The 13,631-nt window shown below is 43.4% G+C and overlaps 1 protein-coding gene across 8 annotated transcripts in view; it reads left to right on the forward strand.

Moving 5' to 3' along the window:
* Nucleotides 1–665: 665 nt before the first annotated feature.
* LOC121232770 (ras GTPase-activating protein 1) overlaps nt 666–13,631 on the forward strand; it is a 128,057-nt gene continuing 115,091 nt past the window's right edge. For 5 of the 8 annotated variants that reach the window (XR_005931684.1, XM_041121188.1, XM_041121189.1 and 2 more), the window contains exon 1: nt 666–1,833. Coding sequence is in view for 7 of the 8 variants with exons in the window: in XM_041121188.1 (XP_040977122.1) it covers nt 1,370–1,833 (464 nt within the window). In the remaining variant the exon portion in view is untranslated. Of the gene's footprint in view, nt 1,834–2,566; nt 2,610–8,964; nt 9,303–13,631 lie in introns of those variants that run through there. The other 3 variants (XM_041121194.1, XM_041121191.1, XM_041121192.1) reach the window with 3 other exon arrangements.

A 13,631-nucleotide genomic window follows, 5' to 3' on the forward strand; every position in this document is an offset into this window, starting at 1 on the left:
CACTATACAAAAACCCGTTTCAGTGAGCAGTGTTGTCATCCTGTGTAAAGACAGTCAGGCCCAGAAGTGATGAATTAACACTAGATCTTTTGAATCGTTCTGGGTTTTTTGCATCTAGGCTCTTATGCAGTATTTTCGAACCACTGTACAAGCACAGCAACTTCCAGTGTGCTGAGAAAGTCTAGATCCAAGTATCAGAGCATCACCGAAAACCACCCCTGACTAAATCCTGTCAGAATACTACCCAATTTTATCCAGAAACTAACCCACCAGAAAGGCCCTACTTGCGGCTCGAAGCACACCACCGTCTGAATAAGCATGCGAGTACCCAGCAAGATCTTCATCACCGTGTATACGGCGGCTGGGCATGAAAACCGATTTCTTCTCGATCCCCTGCCACCCCCGCCCTTAATGGCCGGTGCCTGTGGCATCGCCCCCCGCCCGGATCTGCTCCCCCCTCCCCAGCCCCCCCGCCAAGCATGCCCGTCCTCGCCCCCCGCACTTGCAGCATCCGCGCTACGGTGCCTCACTAGACCTGTTCTCTCTAGGCAGCAGCATAGCACTGAGCAAATTCCTGCCTTTTAAAGTTTTTTTTCCTTCTTGCGCTGGAATGACCTGTGAGCCACCCTGCTTTCCTTACAGACCTACGTGTGTGTTTACTGCTTCACGCGTTGGTAGTGCAAGAGGCTCGCACAGTTGTTCTCAACTTCAACGCCGTAACTCGGGAGAGGAATAAACTTTGGCACGATCTGGGGAGATCCGCCTTTTTCTGTTTGGTTGTTGTGGCTTTATTTTGCCTTTTTTTTTTTTTTCCCCCGAGGCGGGGATGATGGGGGACTGCTTAATCTTCTCTCCCCTCCCTGTATCCCTTACACCCCTCAGGAGGGAGCAGGGAACCTGCCCCCATCTTCTCTCCCGGCTACCTCGCACTCCGCGAGCTACTGCCTTGAGATGAGAATGAAATGAAATGAAAATGAGCCACTAAACGCGCAGGTACGGTTTACCCATCTGCTCTTTTCTCTGTCGCTAGCTAGCTAGTTCCCTCCCTCTTTTCTTCTTTGCCCCGCCCGTGCAGTCGCGCGCCCTTGCTGGCTCCCGGGGGGGTGTGGGGTGAGAGCGTGGAGCTGTGCCTCTGTAGGAGTTGCTCCCCTTGTGGCCGCAGGGGGATAAGGCAGCAGGGCTGGGGCCTTGTGGAGTTGCTTTAGGCGTCCAGACGGCTATTGTTCGGAGCCCGTCTCTGCTGGAGAAATCTTCCCTTCGTCCCGGCTCTGCTCCCTGCAGACGGAGGCGCGGGGAGGGGGAAGTCGTCGCCACCTCCCCGGCGTGCGGCGGTCGGAGGGGGGGGAGGTAGGAGGGGGCGAGGCTCGACATGATGGCGGCTGAGGAGGGCGGCTCGGTTACCTCTGCCGGGATGGTGGGAGCCGTTGGTGGAGCTGAATCGGAGCACTACCCCACCTTATGCCGGGGCAAGGAGCTGGGGCCGCAGGGCCCCTTCCTAGTGGGCTCTGGCGGGGGCAGCCCGGGCGCCGGCGGTCCGGCTTTGTGCTCGGCGCTGGGGCTCCTGGCGCTAGGCTCGGGGCCTGCCCCTCTGGTGTCCGGAGGCGGTGGCGCCGTGACAGCAACTGGCCAGGGCCGGGGTCCGGAGGTGTCCGGAGGGGTGCTGCCCCCACCCGAAACCAGCACTGTCGCCTTTCCCCCGTTGCCGCCGCCGCCGCCACAGCCACCTTCCTTGGCGGGGGGGCTGGGGACCGTGGACGAAGGCGACTCGTTGGATGGGCCGGAGTATGAAGAGGAGGAGGTGGCCATCCCGCTCAACGCTCCCCCCACGAACCAGTGAGTAGCAGCGCTTCCGTGCCCCGCCGGGCGCCCGCCACTCCTGGGCGCTTCCCCCGCGGGGAGGGGGGGTGCCGCAGCGGGGAGCACAGCGTCGGGTCCCCACCTTTTCTCAGTAGAAAGTGTGTGTCAAACTCCTGTGGAAGTGTCGTAGAAGTTTTTAATTAGGCTATGTTTGGGGAGAAGAGGCAATTGAAAAAAGAAACTGCAAGTCTTCATGAAGTTTTTTATTATACTTATCTTTCCATTAGGTTAATCGGCATTCCTACAGTGCTAGTTATATAAAGAATCTTGCACTAGAGGCAGAGCAGCTCTGTGTTTATGTTTTGTGAAATACAACATTATCTGTTTTTTTTTTTTTATAGAGTTCATGTAACTAGTGAGCGCTCTAAATACAACCTTTGGATTTAACAATGAACTAACTCTAGGAAGTCTGCAGGCTTACATAAACAGGTTGCAAGGCTTATGTTGGAACAGCCCTCAAGCAGGTACCTTATTCTCCCCAAAATGAAACAGTTTCAAAGGCTTAAATTGCTTATGTTGGTATCTAGAAATATGTTATTCCTGAAGTTATAGTAAGTATAGAGAATAACAGGGTTTCAAGATACAGTATGGCGGCAGATATGTTCAAGGTATAGGTCAAAGTTCATCTGAAAATCCATCTGAATTTGGGTTCAATTTTACCTTCTCTCATAACTCCAGTGTCACAGAGTTAACTTCTGCATTATTTCAGGTATTTCCAAGATTTCAGAAGCCATTGCGGTTGTGAGGAGGAGGTAAACTGTAATATTAAATGATTTTTAAAAAAAAATTAATCTCTCTAACCTTGACAGGCTTTCTACTAATCCTTTCCTCTTTTAAATTCTTGACTTTTTGTGGAAGTTAATAAAGAATAAGACTTTGTTTTGTGAAGACAGCATTTGAATAGTCTTAAAGTTGTACATTTCCATAAAGAGCTAGCAATATAATCAGGCAGTTTAGATAAAGGCTGAGGAGGGAAATAGAAGCACATAAATGTGAAGTTACTTCTTCAATATTGTGTATTAAGTCAGAGAGAGACAGAATTCTGGTCTTCTGGTTTTCTCTCTGAAAGATCAGACTGCTTTTCCTGTTAGAACTGGTTATCATGTTTCTCAGAAAGCAGAGGTTTTTTTTGAAATATTTTTAGAAAGAGGGGTAATTCTTGATGAATGATCATGTATTTGATACTAAGTAATTGTTACTACTTTCACAAATGTAAGTGGATTTTGCTGTCTTGTAACTCATATGATAGCATGAAGGTTAACTTTCATAAAAGAGGATACAAAATTTCTGACAAAAAGCATGTTCTAGGGGGAAGACTGCGAAGGCTCTAATTTTCTGTATTGGTTGATGAGGCTACTTACCTTATTAAGACAAAAGGGATATTGAAGTCTTTGCAGGACCAGCATAACTGTGTAGTTGAGTATTTGCTCTTGCAGATACTTTAATATAAAAACATCTAAACAGTAAAATAGATTTTAAAAAATTGATTCAGAAACTTATACCTCCATCTACTTAATTGTTTTTTCTTCCTAACGTATCCTTTTTGTGACTTTAAAAAACAAACAAACAAACAAGTTGTTGGCTAATTAAAAATAATCAGAAACCTTTTTCTCTTTCATGCATCTATTTTAATACCAAGTCAGTTTTTTACCATTCTCAGTTAAGTCATTTAAATTAGCTGTATGTTGATAGTAAGTTGTATCCTTTCAGTCCTGATGTTTCATTTTGGAAGCATCCTTTCTTTGTAGTCATACCATCTGCTTTTATGGAACCGAACTCTTGATTTATTACCAGAACAAAGATCTGTCACCTTGTTGTCCTAAAAGTGGATTTATTACCTGGTGTGCAATAGACCAATCTCACACGCTTGGGAGAGATACTGCTTTTTATTCAGGTCTGGGTGCTTGGTGGACTTTCCACAAATCAAGCACACCAGGTTCATCAGGTGTGTCTCTTTTATACAGTAACAATTGCATCTAATTTATTAAACTACTCCTACCTAGTACATATTCAAACTGTCTAATGCATATGCATAGGATTATATAACCATGACACATCAACTGCCTTCTCTGCATGTGCGGGGGTCTCGGGTGGTCTTTGGTGGTTGTTTGGGGAGGTATCCCCTCCTCACTTTGACTGCTAAATTGATCTGTATGGGGTCAATGGTTCTTTTTCCTGCCAAGAGGGATGCATCATCAATCGGGAAGAATAGAAAGGATCAGAATGATCTTGGCTACTTCTCTAGGTATTATTAAAATTGTCTGAAGTTGAAAATGATTAACTAAATTTAAAACAGGATTTTCTATATCTGGCATAAATTTTTCCCCCTTTGAGACTTATGGTGGTATTTAATACCCATCCTAAGTCTCACACCATTCCTTTGTAAATTCCTGGTCTACATAATGGATTATTATTCTTCACCCAAATTATCAAAATATTTATAACTAGCAACTTCATTATTGTTTCTGCAAGAATACTATACTGTAACTTAATATTGGGTTTTCTTTAGTTACAATTTTAAAGGTCCTTCTGGCATGGAAGCCCACAAGGGGGATGGTATCTTCTTTATTCTAGTATAGTGAATCCAGGATTCAACTCCCTGGAGCTTCACTGCAGTGTTTGTAGTCAGTAGCACTTGATAGGGTCCTCTCCACTTTTCCACGAGTGGTTTGTCTTTCCACGTCTGCAGATCTACTGAGTCTCCTGGCTTGAAGGGGTGTACTGGTGAATCCAAAGGCACAGGAGCTTTAACCTGGATGTATCTATGGAGAGAGTTAATGACTTTGCCCAAAGATATTAAATAATCCCCCAAGATTTGCTCTCCTTTCAGGTGCATCTGACTATCTTTTCCTGTCAAATTTGTAACGTAAGGCCTTCCATACAATATTTCAAATGGACTAATCTTTTCTCTTTTGTCCTAGGTGTTATTCTAAGTAATGCCAGAGGCAAGACTTCCATCCATTTCATCTGAGTTTCCTGACATAATTTTCTAATTTGTTGTTTAATTGTTTGATTCATTCTTTCTACTTTCCTACTACACTGTGGTCTGCATGGAGTGTGTAGATCCCATTTTATCTGTAAGAATTTAGAAATTTCCTGTATGATTTCTGCTATAAAATGGGGTCTCCTATCTGAAGGAAATCCTTCGGGAACTCCAAACCCAGGTATTAAGTCTTTCAAAATCACTTTTACCACCTCCCTGGCTTTGTTGGTGCAACTCAGGAAAGCTTCTGGCCAACCTGAAAAGGTATCAACCATTACTAATAAATATTTATATCCTTTACACTTTGGCAATTCAGACAAATCAATTTGCCAGTAATTCCCAGGTCTAAAACCTCTTCTTACCTCTCCTGGTAAGGGTCTTTCTTGAATTTTGGGATTATTCTTCAAACAGATTTCACAACCTTGTGTTATACCTTTAGCAATTTTTATCATGTTAATGCCTATTGCATATGTTCTCACCATTTCTACCAGGGCCTCGGCTCCCGTATGAGTGGTACCATGTGTTCCTTTCATAAGTTCCCTCATTATTTGAGGAGTAACTATACATTGTCCATCTGGAGTTTTCCATCATCTTTCAGGAGTCTTAATACATTTTTAGAAACTCAGGCAATTTATTTTCTTTCTCTGTATATTCAGGGATGTTAACATTAAAAGCTCTTTCAGGAACTAAGGCTGCAATTTTTGTAAATGAAGCAGCAATTTTTGCAGTCTCATTGGCCTTTTGATTTCCTTTGATTATATCAGTCTGTCCAGATTGGTGTGCTCTGCAATGTATTACTGCCACTTCCTTTGGTTTATTGACTGCTTTGAGTAATCTCAAAATTTCTTTGCTATATTTTATAGGATTTCCTTGTGGTGATAATAATCCTCTCTCCTTCCAAATTGCACCATGTGCATGTATTATTCCAAAGGCATACTTTGAGTCAGTGTATATGTTGGCCCGCTTTCCTTCTGAAATCTAAAGCTCGGGTTAATGCAATTAGTTCTGCCTTCTGAGCAGAAGTGTTCGCTGGCAGTGCCGTTGCCTCTCTCTCTTCTTCCAGCAGCTGTGTCTGCCCCCAGCAGTATGTCATCTACGTACTGTAACAAGGTAACATTAGCTTCCTTACCTTGCCACTGCTCCAGTTCTTTTGCAAGTATGTTACCAAAAATCATGGGGCTATTCTTGAATCCTTGGGGAAGCACTGTCCAGCATAACTGCATCTTTCATCCTGTCGAGGGACTTTCCCATTCAAAAGCAAACAGTTTCTGACTTTGTTCTTCTACAGGGATGCAGAAGGAAGCATCCTTCAAGTCCAATACTGTAAAATAAACATTAGAATCAATAATAGTCGTTAGCAAGGTATAGGGATTAGGTACCACTGGATGGACATCCACTACTATTTGGTTGATAGCTCCTAGATCTTGTACTAATCTGTATTCCTGTGAATGTGGCTTTTTAACAGGTAGAATTGGAGTGTTATATTCTGACTGGCACTCTTGCAACAGTCCATACTTGAGGAAGTTGTTTATGATAGGTTCCAATCCAACACGGGCTTCCAATTTTATAGGATACTCTTTTCATCTTACCGGCTTAGCTCTTGCTTTCAATTCTATTTTTACCAGTTCAGCAGATTTAGCTCTTCCAGGTTTCTCAGTTACCCATACAAAGGGAGTTACAGCATCTTCTATTTCCGCAATGGAGTTGACTTCCTTTTCTTTGTCTTCTGCTCTCCCAAGTAGTTCCTGTAACACATATATCTGCGCTTCCTAGGCATTATTTTGTGGAATATGGACTCTTATTTTGTTTGCATCAAAAGTTATTTGTGCCCCTAATTTATTTAACAAGTTCCTTCCCATTAGAGGTAACGGGCATTCTGGCATGTTTGTACATGAGTTTTTATACATCTTGTTACCAGTTTTACACTCAGTTGGTTGGAAAAAGGGTCTAACCTCTTGTTTTTCTGTTGCACCAACAACAGCTATAGAATATTTACTCATAGGTCCTTTATAACTATTTAATACTGAATAAGTTGCTCCTGTGTCAACTAAAATCTTAACTACATCATTCCCCATTTTAATTTCAACTAGGGGTTCGGTTGGGGACTCTATCTTTTCAACCCCTGGTCCCCATCAATCAGAGTCTTCATAAACGACTTCAATTAATTCCTCTGGCTTAGGTGTCGCTGTGGGAGTTAAAATCTGATTAGACTGTCTTTTTGGGCATTCATTTTTCCAATGTCCTCTTTCTTTGCAAATAGTACACTGGTCCCTATCCAAGGGGATCCTAAATTCCAGATTTCTTCCCATCCCTCGGCTCTGTCCTCGTCCTCATCCCCTTCTAAAATCTCGACCTCTAGATGAGGTCTGATCCTTGACAAAAGCAGCAGCCAATATTGCTGCTTTTTGCTTTCTGTCCTTCAATTTTTCCTTTTAATTTTCTTTTTTTCCTCAACCTCCTTTTTATTATTGTATACTTTATATGCAATTTCAATCAGCTGGGATATTGTCATCCCAGACATTCCATCCACCTTCTGTAATTTCCTTCTTATATCAGGTGCTGATTGTCCTACAAACAGAGTGGTAAAAGTAATTTTATTAGCTTCATCTTTAGGGTCTAAATCTGTCCATTTCCTGGCTACCTCGCATAATTGTTCATAAAAAGCAGATGGATCTTCTGTTTTACCTTGTACCACTTGATATAATTTAGCAAGGTTTTTTGGTCTAGATATCCCTTTTTTTTTTCTTTTCTTCTGTACAGAATTAGCTGGTGGAATTGCTTAATCATTAACCTCCCTGTACTCGAATTCAGGTTCCAATTAGGCTCCTGAATTGGCATAAACCTGTCAGGGCTGTCTCTGGCATTCTGCCATTCATTTTCCTCCCTTGCCTTTTCTATAAGTATTCTTTTTTTCTTCTGGTGTGAACAAATTATTTAACAATACTTGAATATCCTGCCAGTCTGGGTTATGGTTTTCAATAATCATCCTAAAAGATCTGTACATTTTATCAGGGCTATCTCGATACGATGCAGCAGACTCTTTCCAATTGATGAAATCTGATGTTGTAAATGGTACTTTTACATATACTGGCATACCATCTGGACCCACTGCTTGGCGAAGGGGGGGCCTGAATTACAGGATGCTGTTTGTGCTCGAATTCTGCCTGCTATTGGACTAAAAGCTTCACTACCTCTGTCGCTATCTCCCCCCCCCCCCCCCCCCCCCCCCCCCCCCAGTAACACTTTCCTTATCTGGAGCTACTAACATCTGGATATCCTCCTCCTCATCTTCCAGTTTTAGGCACCTTTTCCCAATACTACAAGCACAACACCTTGCTGCTGCCTTAATATTCTCCATCGTCGTCATTACATTTGAATCAGATGTTAACAAATTACATTTTTTCCGTATTTCATGATTGTTCCTTAATGAGAAAAATCAACATACGGCACCTCATCCCATTTATCCAGTCTTCTACAAAACAACATTAATTGCAAAATTGTATTATAGTTCAACAATCCCCTTTCTGGCCACTTTTCCCCATAATCCAAGTTATATTTTGGCCACCACTGAGTACAGTACTCTGTCAGCTTCTTTTTTGTTAGGGGATCCCCTCCAAACTTGCCCCAATGTTTAAAAATACAATCTAATGGGGAACAAGGAGTTTCTGCTGACTGCTGGGCACCCATATTCCTCCCCAGAAAGAACGTTCTCAACCAAGATTTCATATACTCCAGTCACCGCTGTCAAACGTATATGATTAGCTTTTCCTATGCATGCAAATACTGTAATATCATATACTCCAGTCGTCACTATCAAATGCATACACCAATTACACCATTTACACCAATTATACGTCAAACTAGCAATATCTCTTTTAGCAAGCATTGCACCATTGTATCGCTTACCCGCTCCACCTGGGGAGAATACTCTCGGAGTCTCTGATCAAAAGGTCGGTGCGCACTGGAGTCTGGAGAGCAGCGTTGATCTGGGCAAGGTGTCATGGCAGTCCCATCTGGGTCACCAGAAACTGTTGTCCTAAAAGCAGATTCATTACCCAGTGTGCAATAGACCAATCTCACACGCTTGGGAGAGATACTGCTTTTTATTCAGGTCTGGGTGCTTGGTGGACTTTCCACAAATCAAGCACACCAGGTTCATCAGGTGTGTCTCTTTTATACAGTAACAATTGCATCTAATTTATTAAACTACTCCTACCTAGTACATATTCAAACTGTCTAATGCATATGCATAGGATTATATAACCATGACACATCAACTGCCTTCTCTGCATGTGCGGGGGTCTCGGGTGGTCTTTGGTGGTTGTTTGGGGAGGTATCCCCTCCTCACTTTGACTGCTAAATTGATCTGTATGGGGTCAATGGTTCTTTTTCCTGCCAAGAGGGATGCATCATCAATCGGGAAGAATAGAAAGGATCAGAATGATCTTGGCTACTTCTCTAGGTATTATTAAAATTGTCTGAAGTTGAAAATGATTAACTAAATTTAAAACAGGATTTTCTATATCTGGCATCAACCTTAATATTATAAGCAAACACCTAATACACTTAACTTCCTCTTCTCTTTTCCAAGTACCTCAGGAAAATAGGAATACATTTTAATGTGATTTCTTTAATTTTCTAGCAGTGGGAGGAGCTTGTCAATACATAACAGATTCTTTTAATTCAAATACTCAAAATCCCAAAGTGTGATTGATATTTATTTTTGATCCTCGTAAGGGCCTAAGGTGACACTGCCATGTTATAGGTTCAGGATACAGTAAGAGATGCCAGACTAACAACTTTAGGGATAAACAAGCTATTGCTAAACATAGATAACTGTACTACTGATCTGTATTTATTACTGTATTTGTATTGTTATGACAGCATATCCAGTAATTCAGTAGTATGATTATCCAGGTCAAAACAACAGCAAATCTAGTAATTTACCAATACTAGGCTAAACTTAATATCCATGAGTGCAAAGGCTTACATAACCGTGGTTATCAGGCAGGGTGGCAGGAAGCAGGGCATGGCTTCTTTGGGTGAGTGACACAGCTGACGGGCTCGGGGAATTCAAAATTCCCTGATCGGGCTGTCCTCTTTAATTGTTGAGTTGCGGAAGCACTATCTGGGCATGTTAACCAATCATCACACATCCTACCTCTATTCCAGTTCTGTCCTTGGTGTGCAGGGGGCATACAAATACTGTGTAAGGTAATGCTAGCCCCACAATCCTGAGTGAGACTGACTTAATGATTGTTCAGTATGTGCTTTTTCACTTGAGTACAGAAGTAGCATGTTTATGCTGTAGCTTAATGGTAGGTGGGAGGCACAGGATGCTAGGGAATAGAGTGGACAAATTCTGTGTGTGTGTGGTACGTTGACCCTGGCTGGAAGCCAGGTGCCCACCAAAGCTGCTCTGTCACTCGCCCCCTCAGCTGGACAGGGGAGAAAAAAATATAATGAAAGGCTTATGGGTTGAGAGAAGGACAAGGGGAGATTGCTCAACAATTAGTGTCATGGACAAAACAGACTCGACTTGGGGAAAATTAATTTATTACCAATCAAAATCAGAGTAGGATAATGAGAAATAAAACCAAATCTTAAAACACCTTCTTCCTGGGCTTAACTTTACTCCTGTCCTGGTTTCAGCTGGGACGGAGTTAATTGTCTTCCTAGTAGCTGGTACAGTGCTATGTTTTTGAGTTAGTTATGAGAAGAATGTTGATAACACACTGATGTTTTCAGTTGTTGCTAAGTAATGTTTAGTCTAAAGTCAAGGATTTTTCAGCTTCTGATGCCCAGCCAGCAAGAAGGCTGGAGGGGCACAAGAAGTTGGGAGGGGACACAGCCAGGACAGCTGACCCAAACTGGCTAACGGGGTATTCCATACCATGTGATGTCATGTCTAGTATATAAACTGGGGGGAGTGGGGGTGGGGGGATCACCACTCGGGGACTAACTGGGCGTCGATCGGTGGGTGGTGAGCAATTGCACTGTGCATCGTTTGTACATTCCAGTCCTTTTATTATTACTGTTGTCATTTTATTAGTGTTATCATTATTAGTTTCTTCTTTTCTGTTCCATTAAACTGTTCTTATCTCAACCCATGAGTTTTACTTCTTTTCCCGATTACTCTCCCCCATCCCACTGGGTGGGGGGGAAGTGAGTGAGCGGCTGTGTGATGCTTAGTTGCTGGCTGGGGTTAAACCACGACAACTCCTGATTTTCTCTACCTCCTCCCCTGAGCAGCACAGGGGTATGGGGAATGGAGGTTTTGGTCAGTTCATCACACGTTGTTTCTGCCACTCCTTCCTCCTCAGGGGAGGACTCCTCACACTCTTCCCCTGCTCCAGCGTGGGGTCCCTCCCATGGGAGACAGTCCTCCATGAACTTCTCCAACGTGAGTCCTTTCCGCAGGCTGCAGTTCTTCATAAACTGCTCCAGTGTGGGTCCTTTCCACAGGGTGCAGTCCTTCAGGAATAGACTGCTCCAGCACGGGTCCCCTGTGGGGTCACAAGTCTTGCCAGCAAACCTGTTCCAGTGTGGGCTCTTCTCTCCACGGGTCCACAGGTCCTGTCAGGAGCCTGCTCCAGCACGGGCTTCCCACAGGGTCACAGCCTCCTTTGGGCGTATCCACCTGCTCCGGAGTGGGGTACTTCACAGGCTGCAGGTGGAGATCTGCTCCACCGCGGACCTCCATGGGCTGCAGGGGGACAGCCTGCCTCACCATGGTCTTCACCACGGGCTGCAGGGGAATCTCTGCTCCGGTGCCTGGAGCACCTCCTACCCCTTCTTCACTGACGTTGGTGTCTGCAGGGTTGTTTCTCTTACATATTCTCATTCCTCTCTCCGGCTGCAGTTTTTCTGTTCTGTAGCAACTTTTTCCCCTTCTTAAATATGTTATCACAGAGGTGCTACCACTGTTGCTGATTGGCTCGGCCTTGGCCAGCGGCAGGTCCGCTCTTGGAGCCGGCTGGCATTGGCTCTATCGGACATAGGGGAAGCTTCTGGCATCTTCTCACAGAAGCCACCCCTGCAGCCCCCCAGCTACCAAAACCTTGCCATGCAGTGTGTTTTGGTCTCTTTCTCTATACTCTTGTCCTGGTTTCAGCTGGGATAGAGTTAATTGTCTTCCTAGCACCTGGTATAGTGCTATTTTTTTGAGTTAGTTATGAGAAGAATGTTGATAACACACTGATGTATTCAGTTGTTGCTAAGTAATGTTTAGTCTAAAGTCAGGGATTTTTCAGCTTCTGATGCCCAGCCAGCAAGAAGGCTGGAGGGGCACAAGAAATTGGGAGGGGACACAGCCAGGGCAGCTGACCCAAAGTGTCCAACAGGGTATTCCATACCATGTGATGTCATGTCTAGTATATAAACTGGGGGGAGTGGGGCCTAGGGGGGGATCGCTGCTCGGGAACTAACTGGGCATCGGTCGGCGAGCAATTGCATTGTGCCTCACTTGTATATTCCAATCCTTTTATTATTACTATTGTCATTTTATTAGTGTTATCATCATTATTAGTTTCTTCTGTTCTATTAAACTGTTCTTATCTCAACCCATGAGTTTTACTTCTTTTTTTCCCGATTCTCTCCCCCATCCCACTGGGTGGGGGGGAAGTGTGTGAGCGGCTGCATGGTGCTTAGTTGCTGGCTGGGGTTAAACCACAACAACTCTCTACCCCATCTACAAAGGTCACTGCCAGAGGTTGATGGCAGTCTGAAATGGTGTTACAGAAATGCCTACAAAAGGAATGAATGATACTTAATTTAGTAGTGAATCGGTGGTATGTGAAATAGTTTAGTTGTTTATGTATTTGAATAAAAATCATAAAGTTGACAAGATATATCTTAGCGTTGCATTAAGATGGCAGAAGCAGTTCCAGTATATTTCAGCACAATTCATATTTTCATATGGTGTGTTTTTAAGCAGTGATTATCAGGTTGAAATGGAAATCGGTTGAAATGAAAAGATATTAACTTTACAAGTTGAAATAGGTTGTCAAAATACTGTCTTGTTAAAACAAAAATCCTACCCAGTGTAGATGTATTCTTACAGTCACTCTTGTTATCTGTTGAGACAACATATTAGTGAGAAAAAACAGTTAGAGAGCTGGGTAGAGAAATATTAAATAAATGTGATTTGAGTGAAAGTAAAAAATGTGTTGTCTCAATGTAGTGTGAAGCTATAGTTTCTTCAGATGAGTTTGTCAGAGGTAGCAAGTCCAGAGTTCTACAACATTTGTTTATTTTAGTAGCTAATAAGAAAACATTGTTTTTCTGAAAGTGCATAGTTTTACAATAATTACTGAAGCCCATACTGTGTACCAAAGAATAAATTTGTGTTGCATTGAAAACTGAGGGGAAATAGTCTTGACATGTTTGGACTCTACAACCTTTCTGGGCAACCTGTGCTCAGTCACCCTCACAGTAATAAAAGTGTTTCCTTATGTTCAGACAGAAACTCCAGTGTTTCAGATAGTGCCCATTGCATCTTGTCCTATCACTGGGCACCACTGAAAAGAGCCTGGCTCTGTCATCTTTGCACGTTCTATTCAGGTGTTTGTATACATTGATGAGATGCCCCTGAGCCTTTTCTTGGCTAAACAGTCCCAGCTCTCTCAGCCTTTCCTCATAGGAGAGATGCTCCAGTCCCTTCATCATCTTCGTGGCCCTTTCTTGGACTCTCGCCAGTATGTCCGTGTCTCTCCTGTACTGGGGAGCACAAAACTGGACATAGGACTCCAGGTGTGGCCTTACCCGTGCTGAGTAGAGGGGGCTGGCAACA

This window comes from Aquila chrysaetos, chromosome W (genome assembly GCF_900496995.4).
Source record: "Aquila chrysaetos chrysaetos chromosome W, bAquChr1.4, whole genome shotgun sequence".
Taxonomy (NCBI): domain Eukaryota; kingdom Metazoa; phylum Chordata; class Aves; order Accipitriformes; family Accipitridae; genus Aquila; species Aquila chrysaetos.